Source organism: Pteronotus mesoamericanus, unplaced genomic scaffold, assembly GCF_021234165.1.
Source record: "Pteronotus mesoamericanus isolate MK-2021 breed Mesoamerican mustached bat unplaced genomic scaffold, CSHL_Meso_final contig_130, whole genome shotgun sequence".
In the NCBI taxonomy this organism is placed as follows: domain Eukaryota; kingdom Metazoa; phylum Chordata; class Mammalia; order Chiroptera; family Mormoopidae; genus Pteronotus; species Pteronotus mesoamericanus.
Window position 1 is genome coordinate 16,847,892 of NW_026555060.1, and position 22,851 is coordinate 16,870,742.

At 39.7% G+C, this 22,851-nt stretch overlaps 1 protein-coding gene across 1 annotated transcript in view; it reads left to right on the forward strand.

The window, feature by feature from the left end:
* Window positions 1–22,851, forward strand: part of PIP4K2A (phosphatidylinositol-5-phosphate 4-kinase type 2 alpha) — a 156,495-nt gene that overhangs the window by 100,034 nt on the left and 33,610 nt on the right. Inside the window, exon 4 of the mRNA XM_054592749.1 lies at window positions 11,084–11,236. Coding sequence (XP_054448724.1) covers window positions 11,084–11,236 — 153 coding nt within the window. The remainder of the gene's footprint in view (window positions 1–11,083; window positions 11,237–22,851) is intronic.

Genomic DNA, 22,851 nt, shown 5'->3' on the forward strand with positions numbered 1-22,851 from the left:
CACAATTATCAACTCAATGTGTGTCTGTTTGCGCCCACCTACATACCAGGCTCTGCTAGACGTTGTAGGAAGCTCAGAAGAGAAGAAAGGGTGATGGAGTTCTTTTTGTTGTTGTTATTAACTGTGATATTCCAGAGTTGGTATTAAATGCTAACAGGATTTACAGAAACCCAGACATATGGTTTTTAATGTTCTTCAAGAAAATCTGCTTTCCTGTCTATAAGAATCAGACCCTCTTATAACAGGCCTCAAGGAGCTACATGGAGGCTTCAGTTAAAGTTCCTGAGCTGTGGGAGAGAATTACCCACCAGAAACCAAAAAGTTGTGCAGGATAGAGATGACGCAGTTAAACCTAAATACACCAGAAACCTAGCCTCCTTGTTCTTTGTGGAGGATAATATCAGGTTTACTTTTCCCCTACTGTGTCTCCTGAATTAGAATCCTTCATTATTCACATTTGATGCAGTTTCTTCTTTGTATCTGTAACAGAGAATTCTAATTTTAAAATAATTAATTTTAAGAGCTAATGTTTTAAACTTCTGATGCTCTTGTTTCAGGTTTAAAAATAAAATTCTAAAACGTTAAGACCTTCAGAGTATACTAAACTTTGGGGGGGGAAATCTGCCAGAATCTCTAGAATATAAAGTCTATCTCCGTGTTTTCAAATGCAGATTTCCCAAATATAATTTAAGCTCTCTGAGGGCAGGAATGGAGTCTAGCTGGTTCCCTGGACTGCAGGCCCAGAGTAGATAGGCACTGGAGGAAGAACTCTGGACAGGCAGTAAGAAATGCTCACCCAAGAGAGGGACTAGTGAGCATACCAAGAGAAGTGAGCCTCCTGGGCCAAAACATGGAGGCCAGGATGCTCAGGAAAATGAAGCAACTGGATGGTAGTGACTGTGGGAGATAAAGATGGAAAAGTGGAAAATGTGGAAACTGGGCTGAAGACCTCAGCCAGAACCTTCAGCGTGTGAATGGCGCTGTGGGTTTTGCTCAAGGGAGCAATGTGGTGACATCCTGACTCTCAAAAGCTAAGTGAGGCAGTTATGTATAGAGCGCGTAAAAGGCAAATACAGAAATTCGGAGGCTACGAACAATCCCAACAGGTGAGGAAGAGGCATGAACCAGGACACTTGGTGCTGACAGGGCCAAGCAGAGAGCATCTTCACAAGACAGGGAGAAAAATAAAGTGACAGGAGTGGTGGCTGATGGGCCATAGGAGCAAAGGGCAGCAGCCAGAGGTGTTGGAGCCTGAGACCCTGAGCGAGCAGGGGTGCCTGTCACTGGAGGAGGGGAGTTTGGCGCTGCAGAGGAAAGAAGGAAGGGGAAGTTGACTTTTTAGCCTGTTGAATGTGGGGGTGACCTGGAGGTGCCTGTTTGAGGCTGGGCATCATGCAGTTGGACATCCCAGGTGGAGCTCAGGATTGGGGTCTGGAGCAGAGGCCCAGATCTGGGGGTGATTAGCACAGAGGTACTTGTTCCTCGACAAGCCTACTTTACTGTCACCTCCTCAGTTTGCTTACTCATTGAACCAGATAAGCTCTTTTATTTCTTTGTAATTGTCTCTTGTGTTTGCTCAGCCCACTCTTAAAAAGTTTCTCCTCACACTTATTGGCCTCCCTGGTTAGCTACTGTGAGCCTCAACATGAACATCAGTTGGAAGCCCCTCCGGGGCTGCAGACCAAAGGAGTTCCACGTAGATTGGACGATTCTCTTGTTAGACCTTTGGGAAAATTCCTTCCCAACCCATCAGCGTCACCAGGCTTTTCTTGTGTTTTTTCTGCTTCTTCTTACGAGTTGAACCAATGACTATCCCCATCACAGGCTGCCTGCCTCCCCCCAACCCCACTCCACGTGGAACTCAGGCTTTCTGTTTGCCTGCATTTCCTGCCACTGAACTGACTTTGGTTGAGACTTGTGATTTTCAACCAAGAGCTGGCACAGGGAGCGGAGCTCCTGTCCGGTTTAGATGCTGCATTTGTTCATCATGAGCCCAGAGCCAGGTCTCCAGCACTGTAACCTCAGTCAAGTACCAACCTGAGATTTTTAAAGGAGATTTCACAGTATTCTGTGAAGTTCCTGCAACTCTGCTTCTTTCTTTGCTGGCCATTACTTTTCACTTTTATTTTCTTACTTTCTAAGCTCTTTCATTATTGGTAAGTGTTAAATCGCTGTGTCTTGCTTCTCTCCATAACGAAAGCCATGCTATGCCTGGGATCACAGCTTAGGCTTTCTTTGAAATTCCCCAAGAGCTTAGCACAGGTCTTTGAACGCAGTAGGCATTTAATAAAATCTTAATGATGATATTTAAGTTAGCATTTGGCCTTTACCTCGCTGATGGGGTCAGAGAACCGAATGTGCTTGCTCAGATACGTCCATTGCAAACCCAGGAAGCAGCCTTGTCTGGGCAGTGGCTCCTGACTCCTGGTCTGTGTGATTTGAGGCATGTAATCATAACCCTGAGTTGTCAGCAGGACAGTGACTGGCTTCCAGATTTCAAGTCCATGAAATAGGTGGCCTGGGTTAGGAAGAAGATTTTCCTGAGAGGAGGCTGGTGACTGATGCTGTGACTTAATTCAATCACTTAGTCCTGTTAGGTCTCCGTTTTCTCATCTGTGGAATGAGGGAGAGGGACGTGATTATCTCTGAGGCCCTCCAGCTGCCAAATCTCTGACTCTCTTATTAAGTCACCCCAAGTAGATGCCTGCCACTTCGGTTCTTGCACTCAATACTGACATGTCCCTTTGTAAGCGGGTGGCTTTTACACATTTGAGCACGGCACCATTGATTTTAAGTGGCCTTTCTGTTGACTGAAAGTACAAACTTTTTTATACATAATTTTTTATGGAAATACAAATTCACATCAAAATAAAAACAGGAGAAAAATGTACATAAGGAGTATATGAGTAGTTCAAGAGAATTAAATGTTCAGAATGCTTGGGTATTTAAAAAATGTGCAAGAGACCGTAATGGTTACTAAATCATGACATTTTTATGAGAGGTACAGAAAATTGGTGGTAAGAATGAGCTAATTAAATTGACCTTTAAATTTTCTTCACCCTTCTGGAGGCCTCACTAATCCTGGACACCCCACTGCAAAAATAAACATCTTCAATGCAGACTTTTGAGGAGTGGGGAGGAAGGATAGACCATTAATCCTTTCTTAAGGGAAAAGACAATACTTTTCCAATTATAAATGAAAGAAGGCCATTGAAGGGTGAGCTTCATCCCTCATTACTTCCTATTGAAGACTGAGATGGAGCCAGAGTTCAAACGCACCTGTTGAGATTTGAGAGGGTATATTGTAAGATCAGAATGGATTTGGCTATAGAAAATGGAAGTGGTGAAAAATGTTTACTTCCCAAGTGGCAAAATAGGCAAAAATGGACTAAAAATTACCATGTTCTTACATGCCCTTCATCTAACAGCTTTGCCCTAGAACTTCAGTGTTTTTTTCAAACAGTTCATTTGATCCTCAACTCCCCAGCAAGACTAGGAGCATCCTAAGAAGCCACATTTGGGGGCTGTAATATGTGCACTGCACTGGATTGAGTAGAGAGCACTCACAACGTCACCATATTTACTGACCCAGAGACAGCCCCGGGTCTACAGCTGGTGCTGTGGCCCAGGGGACTTTCAGGAAAAATGTTAGGTCCAGTCACAAACACCTGTGTATTGTGTGATTGCATTTATATGAAATGTCCAGAATAAGCAAATACATGTATGATAGAAAGCTGATTAGTCATTTATTAGTTAGGGAGTTGGGGGAGAAGAGTGAGAGAGTGCTAATGGGGATGGGTTCTCTTTTTATTTTTTCTTTTTTATTAAATATAGTTGACATACAATATTATATTAATTTGAGGTGTACAACATAGTGATTTAAAATTTGTGTATCTTACAATGTGATCACCATGATGAGTCTAGTAACCATCTGTCATCGTACAAAGTTATTACAATATCATTGACATATTCCCTCTGCTGTACATTATATCCCTGTGGCTTATTTATTTTAAAACTGGAAGTTTGTACCTCGTATTACCCTTCACCTTTTTCATCAATTCCCGCAACCCCGATCCCTCTGGCAACCATCAGTCAGTTTGTTCTCTGTTTATATGAGGCTATTTATGTTTTGTTCATTTGTTTTGTCAGGATTATTTTTGTTTGTTTGTTTTTGAAGTGATAAAATGTTCTAAAATGCACTGTGGTGCTGGTTTTTTTACTTTGCAAATGTACTAAAAGCCATTGATTTGTATTCTTTAAATAGGTGGATTGTATGGTATGTGAATTATAACTCAGTAAAACCTTTAGGAAGAAGAATGTTTGGAGTTTAAGATTAGTTTTTAGTCAATAAGAGACTTTCTTTTTCCTCCATCTTTGATTTGAATGCCTTTTTCTTGAGCGTAGGGAGCTATGATAGAAGTTTTTCCACTTAGAGCAAGTAAATTTAAGGAATTACATAGTTTTTAATATGAGACTATCAAAATGTAGAAGAAAAGGGTAGCCAATGAAGAGAGCATTTTTTTTACAGTTTGTTTACATTTATGATTAGATTTTTCTCTCCAAACTAATAGTCAATCATTATCCATTTCCCAAGTCTCTACAGACCAACAGCAATAACTATTACTGAATACTAGTTAGTAGAGCAAGAAGAAAACCTAGAAACCATTAAGTGCCACTATCTTTATTTTGCATATAATCAGATAACCGAGTGAGGAGTGGGGGATGGGGATTACTGAGGGGTCTCATTACCCTTGACTTGAACGCTAGCTCGATCTGTTTCTGCTGTGTATGCTGAGACCCAGAGTCCTGAAAAGGAAAGAAAGGTGGTAAAGACAGGCTATGAGTGACTATTGCGGGCAGTGGAGGCAACAAGACACTATCAGATCTCCATTACATCTATAATTTAAAGGTTGAATTAAAGTCTTTTCAGGCTCTGCATTGAAAGGAAATATGGATTTTGTGGTAGCCCAGCAGGTTACACAAATGACTTAGATGATCAGCTCCCAGGTTGCTTTTTCAAACCCTCATCTCTCTCCTCAAGCCCTCTGTCTCACTCCGCCCCACGCCTGCTCACTCCCCTGCCCCTCCCTGATACACACATGTTAAATACTCTCTTACAAACATAAGTGGTTATAATTGAGGACAGTAGAAAATAGCCTGTGAAAGTGAATGGGGAGAAAAATGTGTAGCTTACAATTTTCACTGGATATAAACCAAGCCCTGGCCAGGGTGGGGAGAAAAGTAATCCAGAGCAAATGGGAAGAACTCATTCAACAAGTTCTTCTTTATTTTCTTTGTTACTATTGATCTGCATCTCTCATTTTCAAGTTGAAATTTGCTTTTTATAATAAAATAGCTAGAATTTATGTAGTACTACTATATTCTAGGCATTATTATAAAAACCTTGTACTATATTATCTAATTAAACCCCCAAACAAACTTTTGATTATTATCATCCTTTATTACCTTTTTACATATATGGAAATTGAGGCACAAAGAGTTCAAATGACTTGCTCAAAGTCACACAGTCGACTTCTGAGGCTCTTATGTCTGATACCATGTTCTACTGTCTTCTGTCTTCATTATCAGTACCATTTGAAACTTGAAAGGCCATCATCAGTCCTCTGCTTATGGCAATATGTGCCTGAGAAAATATGAATAAACTAAACTTAATATAGAGAGATGGTTTTGATGTTTAGGACATACTGATGAGTATATATTTAGTGAGTTTGTGAATGTGTTCCTCTAACAGCTTCTCAACTTGGCAAGGTGTATTAGGACATTTCAGAAGGCCAGTGGACGGTTTCACACGTTGAGTAGGCCCTGTGTTGCCTTTGTATTATGTTGTGTTGTGGACCCCAAATATCCACAGCACTTCTTCTGCACATTCACACTTCTCAAACTGAGGAGTTCCAAATCCTAGATTTTGAATTTAAAAAATGTCACTATATTACAGAACATATTATTCTGTAAGCTTTGTCCATGACAAGGAATTTATTTTCTAATGGGAGTAGATGTCTCCAAACCCTAGGTAGATTTCACTAGGTAATTTTATCTGGCAGCTATCTCATAAAGACAGACAGGTAAGTAGGGGTAAGAGTTCTTGAAAATGAACATTTTTTAAAAAAAGGAAAACAAGTGAGCATTTTACTTTGGAAATAGGAATTACCTTGAAGATGACTAAACCAATCCTTTAAATGGCACTTTTTAGGCCTTTGGTTGGATCAGGCTTTCATCTCAGACTTAGCCTTTTACATTAGGGTAGTTAAGATAAAGAACTTTTTAACACGGTGCCTTCGGCTAGACCTTCTTTGTTCCAAGAAAATCTTGTCCTACCGTGCGAATTTTGTCTAACCTCTTTTGCCCTGTTGTTTCCTCCCAAGTCCCTCTCTCCCAATTAATATTATAGAATTCAGCATTCCCAATATAAAAGATTACTCCTTTCAGCTCTGGCAGCCAAGAAAACCCACACAGTCTTAACAAGGGAAAGACAGAGGATGGGACAGTCTTCTAAAGGGAAAAGCCAGTTACCAAAAGAAAATGAAGACCCCCAGCCACTCTTAGGCGTGTGAATTAACTAAACCAGACAAGATGAACAGTGCCAAGTGGTGAGAGATGTGAAGAATTCTTAGGATTGACGTTGTCACCCCAGTCACAGCATTGTAGGAAATACTGAGTGCTGGGCATCTGTCAGCCCTGGGCTACGTGAGTTATCTGACTCTTACAACCCGGCCTCAGTAGCATATAGTTTTCCTGCCCTAAAGCTTTGCCCCTCAAACACACATCTGCCACAGCTCTTGCTTCAAGAGAACATGGCTCCTGTTCCTACTCGCCTCAGGTAAAGTCAGGTAATGAACAGTTCTGGAAAGAGTCAAGATATATCTGTACACATGCTATTGGAAGTGTAAATTAAGGACCCTGACTACATTAGCACTGAGGCTGTTCTTGATAATATTTTTACATGTTTTACTAGGCAAAACTGAAAGCATAAAGACAGGTTTGGTTTCCTTGCCAGCTTGCTCAGGCATTAAATTGTGATTAGAAGGTGTTTGTCACCGCAGAAAAATCTATGTGAACAATCCCATCATAATGCTACCAGACTCTCGGGCCCAGGCGGGAGGCAGCGACGGTGGGAGGGCGGAGGCCGACTGCTCGGGGGAGGCCCCTGCCAGGCCCTCCTCGTGCACTGTCCCGCTCACACGATAACAAACTCAGACAGGCAAGTCACTTCCACTCTCTGATCTCTGCTTTCTGACTTGGAAATTGAGTGATTTGGAGTAATCTCCAAGTTTGCTTGCACCTTTCATGCTCTTTGTGAGATTTATTAACATAGAGAGGGATCCCTTGGGGGCTCCTGAAGATCACTCCCAAGATCACGCCCAAGCTCTGCTCCTTCTCAGAGCGTTCTCTGGGCCTCCCAAACTTGTCCAAGCATCCTGTATGGTGCTGTGGTTCATTTTTCCTTTGTGACAGAACAAAGCACACTGAAGAATTTTCATATTCAATTTTACTAGATTGCAGACTGTTTTTAGGCTGCTTAGTCACTATTTTCCATACATACCCATGACCTCCTTTCCTTAGCTCATTTTTTTATTCTTGCCCCAAGTACATCTGGAATCTATGAAGTGTTATTTTTATGCTGCTCTAAGAACTATTGTCATCTCTTTAATCTTGGCCCAGATGTCCTAAACCATCATTATGCCCCCGCCGAGATGATGGCTGTGCTCTCTCCTGACCAGACTTCTTGGGAAACATACCGAATTGTCTTCTGAGGTCTGCGCTCTCCAGCAGTTTCCAGAGCAGTGTGCTGTGTCTGAGAGTAAATACATTTTTAGAGCTATAAAAGGCCTGCAGTAGAGATCTAATTTAGCCCACCCTCTCCTGTGGGCTTATTCTCCATCACTTTTCAAAACCAGAAACTGAGACTCAAAGATGCTGTGACATATCCCAGGGCAGATGAGTGGCAAAGCAGGTTCTTGGGCTAGCACCCTGCCTTTACACACAAACAAAACAAACAAACAAACAAACACTTCTGCCTTATTTTAAAGGCTGCAAAAGGTCTATGATTAGAATATTCAGTGATGGCAAAAGTTTAGCCTTGTCTTTGTAAATTGCCCTTTTTGGTCACCTCAGAGGAAGCTTTAGGCAGGAGCCGTAGGCGTATTACTCGACTCCACTGAACTCCAGTTTTGTTATCTTCAAGTAGGAAAATGCACCTGGCTTTTCTTGTCTCACAGGAATGCTATGAAAATAAATAGGAAATAATGAGTTGGAGTCTTCCAGGCCTTAGAAGCACTCCAAGGATCATGCATTTTGCATATAATTGTGCTTACTCTTCTGGTTTTCTGCTTCTCTAAGGCTTTCAGTAAATGTGATTCATATATTTTTATGTTCATAGTGATTATAAAAGGTACATTCTAAATTTTGACAAGGTATCTGTTCCTGACTTTGCTGATTATTTGACCACTAAAAGCCTTTAAAAAATATTCTTCCACATTCTGGAAGTAGGTATCGTAGAATGGGACCACTCGTGTGATTGTAGCAGAACCAACTGAAGCAGAACCAAGATTAGAATTTGTAAATTGTTATATCCCAGGATTAAGATGTGGCCAATATCCTAATAGAAAATCTGTAATAAATACTGATCAGTGTCTTTGAAACTGAAAGGAAAGGCAAAGAATTTGGAAGGAGGTAGCATGTGAGCTATGACATATTGTTAGTATGCATTTCTAAGCCTTTATAAATCTATACATTGCTTGAACATAGATTTGTTAGACATATCTTTCATGGATTAATACACCGAGTACAATAAATTATCATTCTTTACTGTAAAGTTTCCCATTTTAATGAAACCAGAATTGGACAGAATATGATAGGAAAGACGTTTATGCAGGCAAATCTGTAATTACAGCACAGTCAACACAGAGACTCTGCACACCCTGCACCAGACAAAACACATCATAGCCACAGTTCAGTAAAATCCTGGTTCTCACATGTGGTTCGCAGATACACTGTATCAGCATCATCTGCTTCTTCAAATGCCCCACTCCATACCTGCTGGACCAGAATCTGCAATTTAACATGATCCCCAGGTGATTTGGTTGCTCATTAAAGTTTGAGAACCACTGACTGTGCAGCTTTGAATTTTATGCTGTCCCATTGGTCCGTTACAGAATGTTACACCTTCATATTTAATATGCCTAAGAAAACCATCTGGAAAAACTGATGCTGCTGTAATTCTGTCCTTTGCTGAAAACAATTATCCTTTACTATTTCCCACTCTCCTCAAAAGTTATTTTACATATATTATCAGTTGCACAGAATTTATATGTTTGCCTGTCATAAAGTTGGTTGTTCCTCCTTTAATTTAAGACTGTTAGCCAAGAACAACAATTATTTTTTTGACTAGTGTTTAAGACCCTGAAAGCGGGCAGGCATTCACTGACTCTTAATAGGAGAAATCAGTATAAAGGACATTTTTAAAGGCAGCATAATTGAGGATTAAACTCCTATTAATATAGCCATTTTCATTATTTTAACTTTATTTAATGAATTTCAGTTGTCTTAAGAATAAACTAACACCGCCAAATGCTGCTATTTAAAGTCCTTGGGAGTTAACACTGATTGTTCCCTCCTTCTTTCCAGTTTTCTAATAAGCTAAGGAAAGCAAATTCAATTCATTTGCAGTATTGGCTCTGTACTTGACAGGTCTGCCTGATAGGCGGTGCCAGGGCCCACCCTCGAAATGAGAATGAGCTCATAGGCTGCTTTCTTCTGCTCCCAGAGGACCTCCATGCGCCACCGCGATGCAATTACACTTTATATGGCCAAATCCTACTGGGTCGCATCTAGAAGGGAAGGAAGAATTAAAGAGACCAGAATATACTAGACAGGAAAGGAACTCTTTCATTGAAAGTCTCTAAAGATATCTGTGCCCCCTTAACAAGGCAATGTTTGGTTCATTGGGGCTTTTGAATGCCCACTTTTAGAGGGGAAGTTGAAAGGAGAAAAAGTGTCTTTGCCTTTGAATCCCTCCAATGCAACCCAGTGGGGCCAGCTGGAACAGGGAAGTCAATACTGAAGAGCACAGTCTGCAAAGGAGAAGACCAGGCTCCTCAGATGCTAGGGGTTTGCTAATCCTGGTAGTCTGGGTGACCAGTGTAAGAAGGTTGGGGAGGCGAGTGTCTCCTGGAGGCTCTAAGAAAACAGAAGATTCAACCAGGAAAGTCGCACAGGAGGAGAGGGCAGACTTACCTCGCTAGAGTGAGTGCCCTATCGCAGGAGCCCAGATACTGGAATGAAGTGGCACTAGAAGAGCCCCTGCTCAGAGCCCCTCTTTTTCTACCCCCCAGAAGATCATCATTCTCAAATATGGCAAGGGGCGGGGGGTATGGTGGAAGATGGATCAAATTAGAGTCCTCTGAGGAGCTATTGTAGAATACCTCCTCCCAGGGCATGCCACAGGCAGCGCAGTTTGCTGAGTAAGTACTAAGAGTTTACTGTTGAGACCTTGGGTTCTGGGCCAGCCCCGTCGGAGATGGAATTCCAGCGCTTCCCCATTACTAGCTGTACAACCTTTGCCAAATTATTAACCCTTTCTGATCTACATGTCCTCATCTGTAAAATGATGATGATATTCATAGTAACTGTTTCATGGGGGCTGTTACCAGAAGTGGGAGACCTACTCTGTGCTTAATGTTAGGCATGATACCTGCCATTAAGGAAACACTCAGTGATGTGACATTTTCTTTCATAACTGGAGTCTTATTTTATTCAGAAGAAAATGTAGGCTTCTGTCCAACTCGGAAAATTGCAAGGTGAACAAAATAACTTTGATTGTAGTTCTAGACATTAGCCTATTTTAAGGGCATTAGAATTATAGTACAGACCCAAGATATTGTTATTCCATTTGAAATACTAACAGCTTAAGTTATGATGGATATAAAATGTTGTCATCGGCTTACCAATTTCTTCCAAATACAAATGTTTTTAAAAATCTGTGATGACAACAGATTATCTGGAAATCAGAAAGCCATGTCTTTAATTGGTTCTCTTCCCTCTTCCCCACTTTCCCAACGGGAAGAATTCCTTGACCAGGAGCGCACCCCTTCCCAACGACTCCCAGGCACGCAGCGGAGCTCGATTCCACACATCCTACGACAAAAGATACGTCATCAAGACCATTACGAGTGAAGATGTGGCTGAAATGCACAACATCCTGAAGAAATACCACCAGGTAATTTTTCTTACCTAAGGTTAACATTTGTGAGTTCTTACCATCAAGGCCAAATATTTAGATGCATAGTCAGGAAATGACGAAAACACAGTTGACATGCAAATCACCTCTAGCTGGGCTTTTAAAAAAGTACCGTGACCAGATTATTGACAGTTAACATATAGGAATGTTTATCTTATGAAGATGATTAGCTATTTATATAACACTTTTACTATAAATACTCTCCTGTATAATAGTTTCAGTGTTTGCCATCCTGATTTTAAAGTCACTCAGCTTAAGATATAGCAACATTTCAGAATCTTTTTGCACATGCTAGAAGTTAGGTGTTGACCTGTGAGTATTTATCTATTTACACCTCCTAATTCTATACTGCCTTCTCTGGTCTTTTTCTGCCTGGCCCCAAAAAGGCCCATTCCTACTCACACTCTACTACTAGAAACTTCTTCCATTTTCACCCCTCAGCATGCACTATTCCTTCATAATCACCCGGGGAAAGAATGAAACTGCCCTTGGGAGCAGCAATCTCTCTCTCTCTCTCTCTCCCCCGCACCCCGCCTCCCTCTTTTCCTCCTTCCCTCCTCTTCACTCCCACTTTTTGGATAAATTCTAGCACAAGCTTTCCTGGTGGAGCACGTGTTCCCAGGTCGCAGCAGAGCTATAAGGATAATTACTATGTAGTCAGAGCATGAAGTTCACTGTCAGACAAACCCAGGTTCAAATCTCAGACCTGCCATATACTAATCATGTGACTTCTGGCCTTTGAAGCCTCGGTGTTTTCATTTATACAGTAGGGATAATAACAACACCTAACTGTGGCGTCCTAGAGATTAAACAGAGGAGTGTAACTCAGATACTTAGCACAGTGTCTGCCACACTAGGTGCATGGTATGTGGTGGTGGTAGTTGTTTTCAGCGAGTCTATAACCAGTAACAACTATGTCTTCTTGAGAAACCGTAGTCTTGTGGCATGGATATGTCTGTTACCTGCCATGTGGCAATAATCATCTTCAGAACTGGTGTTTGAACCAGAAGCTAATGTGTGCACACGCACGCGCACACACACACTTTTAGAGTCCTGCCTTTTTTTTTAATCTAGGTATCTTCAAATCCTCCTTCAAAGGTAAAAGACTGACTATCACAGAGGTATTCAAAATAAAGTGTTGCAGGCCCTGACTGCATAAACCATCAATTTTTAACCTTTTTCATCTCATGGCACAGAAACTAATTACTAAAATTCTGCAACACACCAAAAGATGTAATTTTGGCCAATCTGACAAAAAAAATAGTTATAGTTTTGATTCATTCACACTGGATAGCTATTGCTGTGTTGGCTGTTGTCATTTTTTTATTTGACAATCTAAGGGGAAAAAAGTCGGTGGCCCTGACTGAATAGTCAAGCATTGCATGTTTTTAAAATTCTTGCAGCTCACCAGTTGAAAATCATTGCTCTAACATCATGGAGTATTTCTTGGCAGTTGCTTATTCTTCCAATCTTTGCAAATGTGATCAATTGCATTTTGCTTGCAGTGAAGTCCATAAAAATCTTTGAGCTGTTTCCAGAAACTTGGGGCTGCCCCTAATTTGTCTTCTAAATTCATTTAATGTCTAACAAGTCATTTATAACATGTGTTCCTTTTGAAATTTGTATTACAGCACTTATGCTGCTGTCTATTATGAAGGAAAAGTAAAAGGCCAGGATAATGCCTGTGGGGTGAGAACGCTAAGGTACTGGCTTCTGAACAAACTGAATTGCAGATGTAGCTTTTTAGCCAGTGATGTTTTAAACTATCTACTATTTCATTTGTCCTTCTCTGAAACTTAATGTCATACTTAGGCATTGTTTTTATTCGTCTCAGAACTTTCAATCAAAAAAAGATACCTCAATGGCTCATGAAAACATATTGTGATAAATGTCTATGATACCACTCTAATAAAACGGCGTGCAATTCAAATAGCAACTTCTTGATGACAACTTTGAATTTAGAATTTTTTGACTCTCTGGACAACACAATTTGAAACATTTTCTCTGGGGTAGTGACTGTAACCTAACATGCAAATTTGACATATCCTCAGTATTACATGAAGTACTTTGGGGATAAAAATAAATTTATTAACATGCCCCAAAGGCTTTCAAGTACTAAAACTTTTATTTCATTTCACTATTACAAAATAGTTATTTTCTTGGTATGTTCTTTGTCCAGAGAAATCTCATTTACCTAACATTTATATATTTTTTGTTCTAAAAATAGTATTTTAAATATAATTTAAAAGGTGTTAGTGATTAAAACATCATCATTGTTAATACAATTTATTGAAAGGACACTAAGTTGAAAGTCAGGGGACATAGATCCTAACTAATTATGATCTGGTTACTTAGGCCATCTCTGAACCTCAGTTTTCCCATCATATTTCATTTCATTAATTTGTTTGTATATTTACTGTTGACCTAATTCCGGAAAGGATATAAGGTGACCTTCAGGGAAGTTTGAAATATAAGATAGAATAAGAAGGAAAAAAGAAAAAGAAAGAAAGAAAAAGGAAGGAGATGGCAAAGACACAAAATGGAGCCTGGAGCGAACCTAAAACTCACGTCACCATGACCGGCATGCTTCCGAGACTGAGGGCCACTCATCTGACCTTAGTTTTTTAGTAGCCAAAGTGGAAAGTGAAACCTGAGTAAATCAGTTAACACAACCACTATGCCTGAATATACCAAAGAATCAGTTATTAAGGATAAATATAACTGTTCTTTGTACTAAGATCAGAAAGGGTTATTTCTAAAGCATTCCCTGCAGAGAGGACATGCGACATGATAAACAGCATCCTTGCAGCCAGCCATGTAACATACAGGAATTTCATAGAACTTTGAAAAAAATCATCAGTGTAGGCCGCTGAACCCACACCATTGCTCTGCCAGTCTCTGGCTCCCTCCAGGAGGCATCTGAATGTTCTTCAGGCTGCCCTTCTCCTGGGCCACTTTCGAACAAGGTGTTGATGGGTATTACATGGGGGTGAGTACAGTCTTACAGACTCTCAGATGTAACTATTGCATGTGATCAGACACTGGTCTCACCATCTGTCATCCAGGAGAGGTCCGTCCATGCTTTGTTCTCTAACTCTGTTCAGTGATGCTAAGAGGCATCTGAGATGCGTATTAGACCTCTCCTTTGCTATACTTTAAGTGGCCCAGACCACTTTTAGGACTTATGTCTAGTCTTAGAAATTTTCTGCCCCCTGCTTTGGTGGTGACTGTCAGTTCTTCTCTTTCTTCTTGTTTTTTGTTGCCTTTACCTTCTAATTTGCTGTGCTTCAGAACTGCCTGCTCTGGACAGGCAATTAGGCTTATTCAAAGTTCACATCAGTAAATGAGACCAGTTCCTGGGATCGGTGTCTCCTGTGGGGCAAAATTGACAGCTCTGGTTATGTCACAGCCTTTGACTTCTCTTTTCTCTACCCTTTTTTGTTGTTGTTGTTTATTGTTTGAATGAAATATAGCTGAAACCCATAGTTGCAGCTATATTCTTAAAGGTTAAAATTACCATAAGGCCATCCTCTGGAGAAGTGGAACGTTACTAATATTTGAATAAATTCTTCCTGGGATTAATTTTCTGACAAGCCAACCTCACCAGCAATGAAGTGTGGTAGGTGGCTCAGAGCACAGGCTCCAGAGCTGGCTGCTGCCTTCAAACCCCAACTTTGCCCCTGACCAGCTGTATAACCCCTCTACACCTGCTTCTCTGTCTATAATTTGGATAATAGTACCTTCTTCATTTGGTGTTGTGCTACTTAGATGAATTGATATCTATAACCTGCTCATAACTGTGTCAGATATGTGATGTGTTATATAAATGATTGAATAAGAGAATTAAGTACCTATGGAGTTTCCCATAGCCCAGTGTTGAAATTAACTCTTTCAGTTCACTAGGGAGCCTAGTTTCTGGTAGAGTGTGGCACTGAGGCACTATTTCGAAGATCTGAACAAAAAGGGGTTAGATTTTTTCCTCAAGCTCCAGCATCTTGCCTTAGTCTTTACCTGAGACCAAATCCTATCCTAATTTCTACTCTGTGCTAAGGAAGGAAAGCATCATCTCTCAGAACAACCACAAATTTATGATAAGCAGAGCAAACTTTGTAAGTCTTTTTTCCTTTAGTTGGTTTTCTCTTTTTTATAATTGGGAAAATAACTTAATGTTTGCGTGTAAATACCCTTTTCTTTTTTTCAAATTCCTGTCATACTAGAACAAACTCAGATCTTATAAATGGTGACTTTTCAACTGATTAGGTGAGCAATGTCAGAGGATCATTCAAAAAGGAAAGAATAATGAAGAATCTACTTGAAAGTCTTATTTCTCCTATGTTGACGGATTTTGTTTTCACTGACCTAAATTCACTGGGAGTTTTGGTGTAATGTAGCTGTAGCTTTAATTAATATTGAGTCAATGTCAATAAAATTATAGAAATTTTATGAGATGGAACAAGTTACAATGTAGATGATAAAAATAATATTAATAATAACTATTTTACAGTTTTGAAATGCAGGGGTTAGATTTGTTTTTTATTTTAAAGTGACCAAAATGATAAATTGATAAAATTAGTAAAGTAACCTAAAAATCCTTTCTTATCCTTTGTATTTGGGAAACGATTAGAAACTTGAACCGAATCTAAAATTTATGCCTCAAAATCTGAACTGCTTATTAAATAAGCTAGCTAGTATCTCAAATTTCAGTAAAGAATTTTAGGGTGAATGCTTGACTTTCTTGGACCCTCCTGGGAGTACATATTTTTATTTGGCCACAAAGGCTTGTCGTGTTGGTACTATCATTCAAAAAATTAGCCAGAAATAGAGGAAAACTGAGGAAAAAAGTCACCATAAAAAAACCAAAAGTTTAAAGAAGAAATTTGGAGGTGTAGCACTGAAAAAGAAAAAGTTACACACTAGATTAGTGCGTAGTTAGTACACTCTGATTACGGACAGACTACCACACAGCCTGAGAAAACCAGGTTCTGCATCTCTAACATTCCCAGATGAGCTGATGGAACCCCCAGTACACGAAGGCTGTACCTGCTTTCTAGAATAGGAGGAACATTCTGAGTCTGCTCTTTAGCTTTTTAGTCCCCCACCGTTGTCTCAGGTGTCCAATGATTTTTTTTTTTTATTTCAGTAATCATATTTTTCGACCCTGGCTGGTATGGCTCAGTGGATTGAGTGCCGGCCTGTGAACCAAAGGGTCGCTGGTTCAATTCCCAATTGGGGCACATACCTGAGTTGTGGGCTAGGTTCTCAGTAGGGGGCCTGTGAGAGGCAACCACACATTGGTGCTTCTCTCCCTCTCTTTCTCCCTCCCTTCCCCTCTCCCTAAAAATAAATAAATAAAATCTTCTAAAATATCATATTTTTCCCTCTAAATGTTCTATTTTTGAAAATCTGCCAGCTCATTCCTAATAGTTTCTTGTTATATGCTCCTCTCTGAAATTGCATCCTTTATTTCTTTAAACATTTTATGCATAACTTGTCAAATTCTGTTTTTGATAGTCCCAACTTTGCAGTTCCTGGGCCTGAATTTGTTGCCTGTTGTGACTGCTGACTCTCACTCAGAGTGACTTGCCCAGTCAGAAGCCCACACAGAGTTTGGGATCAAGATGTTGATTAGAGATCAAAAGCCTATGAGGGGAAGGAAGTAGGATGAGACAGAGGGAGAAGTCACACTGCTGGGCGGGTCCAATCAAGCTGCTGCCAACCTGGTAGGGGGTGCTCAGGAGCACTCCATCCAGAAGCTCCTGGAAGGCAGATCCAGGAGTAGCTGCCAGCGAAAGGCTGCTGGCTGCTCCACAAGTGGGCAGCAAGGGCTCTTGGAGCTCCTCAGCAGGGTGATGCTTGGAGCAGCTGTTCTACATTTTAATTATAATCAATGAATAAATGCCATCTATACTTATGATACAGTGTTTTTTACAAAATCATTTCATTTTCAGTGATGATATTACTTATGGCTTTATTATAGCATAACAAAGGGAATCAGGGACATCAGAGTTTACATTTGGGCTATAGTCTGCATTATCCTAGTACTAAGAGCATTTGTAAACGCTGCCGAGGAATGTTTGTTTCTTTAAGCCTAATTTTATTAAGTAAAGCAGTGAAGTTTAGTATTTATATTAGCTTAAATGTACTCATCTTTACTCCTTTTTTGACTTCAAAACTATTGGAAACCGAAATAAATTTTATTAACTGACACTTATAGACTATTATCCCAAAATATCAATTCAAGGAAAATTTGCATTTTTTATTTATTTGGTCATTCTAAAACAAAGCAATCCTTAATTTGAGGCTGGCCTCCCCTCCCCTCCCCACCTGCTTCCTTCCTTCCTTCCTTCCTTCCTTCCTTCCTTCCTTCCTTCCTTCCTCCCTTCCTCCCTTCCTCCCTTCCTCCTCCTCCTTCTTTTCTCTCTCTCTCCTTCTTTCATGCAAAGCATGTTGTTGAAGTGATCTATATACATATCCAGAGAAACAATAAGGATTACAGATTACTTAACCTTTCAAAAACATTTAACTGAAACAAGATTTTTGCACTGAAGTATTAATTTAATGCTATATTAAATTGTCACTTCAAGCCCCTAAAAAAAAAATGAGTGGAACATGATAATAACAGCAATTTCCAAAAGCCAGAGCCCAGGTTCACACTATCATGTGGAGATATAAATATTTATCTGTTGCAGTACATCACTTAGACTCCTCTCTGCTGAAACCTCAGTCAGCTGTGAATCTTTTAATGGCATTTCATTTTTGCATGAGAAGAGAAACAAATTGAGGATTCATAATACTTGTTATTCTTGTTCAGTGCCTAAGAGCAAAAGAAACTGAGGTTTTGTGGCTGTTGCATTTTATGTTTTTTTAAATTCTGATTTCACCACATCAATTTATCATTGCATTACAGTTCTAACAAGCCCATGATTATATGGGAAAAAGTACAAAGGAAGACTGAGGAAGAGATTAAATTTGCTGTTATTGATGATACCATGGAATCATTTACAGGCAGATTTTTGAAAAGACAGAAAAGAGTAAAACTTACTAGTGTTGGAACACAGGTTAATTAAAGCAGTATTTTAAAATACATACATAGGTGATGCAATGAGTTTAACACTGAGAATATGGACACTGACCCCAACAATAATTGTGATTGGTTTAACTCCATATAGTTAGATAATTGATGATTATCAAGTTCACATTTTAAAAATTTGGGAGTCAATATTCAGTGCTTGTGCAGATGAAAGCTCAGTGACATTGCTCAATTGCAAGCATCTGAAAGCTACCACCAGAAGTACCAGACAAAGCTGCTCTGTTTGAGGGGCAAGAAGAGTGTGGCTGCAGGCGACCTATACAGCCCAGAAGGGTGGAAATAACGGCCTCAATATGTCACAGATAGGAACGCTTTGGGGAAAATGCCATATTTGAGGGGTCACTGAAAGGAATGCTCTTCCAAGATTGTATACACTCGACCTATGCTCTCGCAAATGAACCATCTCTCTTGTCTGATGTGTGCTTTTAATTTCTGAGCCACACATGGACGAGCAGTGTTGAGTTTGGTCCACTTGTGGCCATATCTCCCTTGGGACCTCAGAATGAGAGTGGGCAAAAGTCCACAGACTTATCTCAATTCTAGCAAGGAATCCACTAGGCTACACTACAGTGCTGCATCTCTTGAGTCTGTAAACAGACATTAATACAGTAGGTAGGGGACACTAACAATGGTAATCATGTCCCTTGCCAGTGGAGAAGGACTGCCTAAATGCCTCATCAAGGAAGTGATTGAAAGTGAAAGAAATATTTTCATCTTTCTTAACCTGTGACCCTTGGGATTAAACCATTAGCTCTCCATTCCTATAATCTGGAAATTAAGCATGTAGTAGAAAGGATGCAAAGCTTCCTTAGATTGTCTTGTGATCGAATCAAGAGTGTTAAAAAGTAATTAATAGATGCTGAGAATGTGTGTAATTATTTGAGAAAAAAAGATGCTTGTACCAAATAATCGATTATTTTAAAAAGGCATAATATTCTAGTGCCCCCAGTACCCCTTTTTCTTATTATTTTGGAAGCATTTATTTACAAATTATTTAGTTAATTTGTTAGTGGTGCTTAAGTTACTGAACAAGAGTGAGAAATACAATTTTTTACTTCTTTTTAAGTATTTACAAAAAATTACCTCACTTTATAAATAAATACATACTATGCAACATTATTCATTTTTGGAAAGTCTTTGTTTTATGAGAGTCCTTGAAATTGGGAGTTTATATTATACATTTAAAATAGGAAACATTTCTCAGACACCATTTAGGAACATACCAGGTGCCCTTCCTCCCTGGCCTCTTCCTTTCTTCCTTTTCCATTCCTTGCCCCTGAGTTTTGGTTTCAGTTGCTTCTACCTGAGTCATTGGCAGTCCCTGAGTCTCATTTCCTTGCTCTTCACATATTTTACAAAAACCCTAGGCACCAAGTACTATTATTACCCCCTCTTCTCCAAATATGGAGACACAGAGAGGTTGACTAATTCACCCAAGGTCACACAGCTAGTGAATGTAGATTTGGACTAAGAAGGCTCCTTACAGCAAGATGTGGCTGAGTTGTGCCAAGAGCCCAGCTAAAGCTGTGGCTGTGAGTTTCCAGTCTCCCTGGTTGTGGGATTTAGCAGATTGTGTGTGTAGGAATTATTGTAGATGTGCCCAGTGGAGTTAGAGTTTGTGCATAATATTTTTTGGAACAGCTGGTAAAAAACCTAGGAGGATTAACATTCAGGCCTCTATGTGTCAACAACCACATGCAGGGACATGTGGTATAGTGGTTCCCCAACCATCATGCTCATAGACCCAGTGAAATGTTCCTCACTAATATGAAACTGCATTCTTTTCCCAGTGCCCTCACCCAGAAATTCAGTTACTGGGTAGAATTTTCTTCTGCAAAGTTTTGACCTCTAAATGCTTTCTAAACCTTTGGCACCAACTGCAGCTTGGCACTACTGGGATCTAATATGATAGGCTTTAATATGGTTTGTGGTTTTGTACATATTTATATACTCAAGAGTTTTAAGTTTATTGAATCCATTTTTTCAAAGTGGTCATCAAAGAGTCTCAGGCCTTTGTGAATGGGTACACATAGAAATTTGCTGATGCAATAGATCAAATTTGATCTATATTTTTAATATGTAGTAATTCATCTTAAAGGTCAAGGAGTTGTAGAGTATAATCTGTATGTGTGTCCCCCACCTCAAAAAAAGCTTGTCAGTGATTTCCTGTATAGGTTTCTGAGGTTTCATCAACACACTCATCGTGAATAACAGTATCCACTCTGTTCCATGTCATTCTGTGGATCTGTACAGAGATTTTGATCAAAGAGACATCTTCTGCTGGCAGGACTTTGAAAATATAGGCCATGATGAGAATAATCTGAGCAGAACAGCACAAAGCGGGGTTAAGTGGCCAAACTGAATCTGGTGTGGGCCCTCAGAGGCCTGCAAAACACCTATGCAGGGTCTCCCTCAAAGTAGACGCCAGTATATGTCTGTGAGTTTGTTTGGAGCATAAAGCAGCAGGTACGTGTAACACTAACATGTTTTATCAGAGTTTTGAATGAAAATAATAGTTATTATTATTGTCATCTGCAATAGGAGGAAGGGTATAGTAGAGTACACAGGCACTATGTGAAGTATTTTGACATACTATTATCTGTAATCCTCACAATAACCATGAGGTAAAAATTAGGCTCTCCACTTTCTAGAAAATTAAACTAAAATAATGAGTGATTTAGTAATTTTCCCAAGATCCCACAACTAGTGAATAGATGCACCAGGACACATGCCCATATCTCTGACTCACAAACCTATGTTCTTTTTACTGTGGTTATTGTACAATGTAGCACAGTGTAGACTATCGGAGTCGCCATGTTTTGAAGGCCCATCTATCCTTCTTCAGAGATGAGGAACAACACTCCTTTTGAGTTCTTTAGAGCAGATTTGAGGTGTCTTCCCTTCAACCAGGGGCTCTTTACCACCTGTTTTACGTTCGCAGAACTCAAGTTAATTTACTGTTTTGTAAGGAGAGAAGTAAAAAATATTCCACTGACCTGACTTCAAACTAAGAACAATATGAGGTGAAACTCTTCTCAGAAAATACATCAAATTAAAATACCGTAGCTCATTTATGGTTAGTAAGATCTTTTTAAAAATACTTTATTTATTTATTTCTAGAGAGAGGGGAAGGGAAGGAGAACTAGAGGGAGAGAAACATCAATGTGTGGTTGCCTTTCATGTGCTCCCAGGTGGGGACCTGGCCCGCAACCCAGGCATGTGCCCTGACTGGGAATCGAACCTGTGACCTTTTGGTTTTCAGGCTGGCACTCAATCCACTGAACCACAGCAGCCAGAGCATGGTTAGTAAGATTTTTTAAAGGCAGGAACATCTTTAAAATATGCCAAACTCTCGGTGGCAAAAATATAACCCATTCTGATGCTGTACATCTTTAATGATAAAAACTAAGGCTTAAAAAAAAAAAACCCACTCTTAAGATGGTTAATATTATCAAGAATTGATGATTGGTAGTGTTTACCACTAAAAAGTTTGAAAGGGCTTTCTAATTCTTATTTTTATAAAACATTCATGGAAAACAGATAAATTCAAACAATTTTTTTAAAAAAGAAATAAAGCAAAGTTATTTCAAATTCCACCATTACCACTTGGTGACCATACTTCCAGGCATATCTCTGTAAATATGCACAATGTAAATAATTTCTACAATTTTGGAGTCGTAACAGTCATGTTGTTCCTTAGTCTAGATATTTCACACACATGTCATGGACATAAAAGAGTTTTTCTGAAGTCTTATTTCCCCTTCATTTTAAAGAAAGGAAACCTAATTTTCTTTTGGAAAGTACAGTGGGACCCTTTTGATAAAGATTGGCTTTCAAGGAGAAGTGTCTCCCTCTTGTGGCCTTTTAGAGCATGGTCGTTAAAGACTTCTAAACTCATGTTGTGTTTTTGCAACTCTAATCAGAAATGGTGTTAAAGCTGGGACTCGTCCAATGGACTTGATGAAATCCAGCACCAGGCCAGAGAAGCTCCGTCTGCGTGTAGAGCAGGAGAACACGCTCCACGGCAGCGTGCACCCACCCTTTCACACTGCTGCTCTGTGAGCAGCTTAGCTCCAGAGAGTAGTCTTGGTGAGAAATGGAAAAACTAGCCCAACCCTGTCAGCTCCTAACACTAGACTCACTCCACAGTTTCCTTTTTAATCTTGACTTCAATGCTATTGAAAGAGCTGGTCTAAGTGGCCAAGTAACTCTACCTCAACCTCATAGAGTCATTATCACGGCTTCTGGGAAGGAAGATGAAGGCCCTCAGTAAAGAGTAATTTCACTTTAAAGTAATTACAGAATGGACCAGTCACTATTATATCCAAGTTTTGTCTTTACAAATTAGTTTGAAATATTAGGAAAAATATACCTTTGGACATAAAATTGAACTTTTCTTATCTGTATATACATAGAGAACACAGATCCTGTATTAAGCAGTATAAACATGGTTATTTTCTATAAATAAGACCTTAATGATTGGAAGGTGTCATTTTGTATAAAC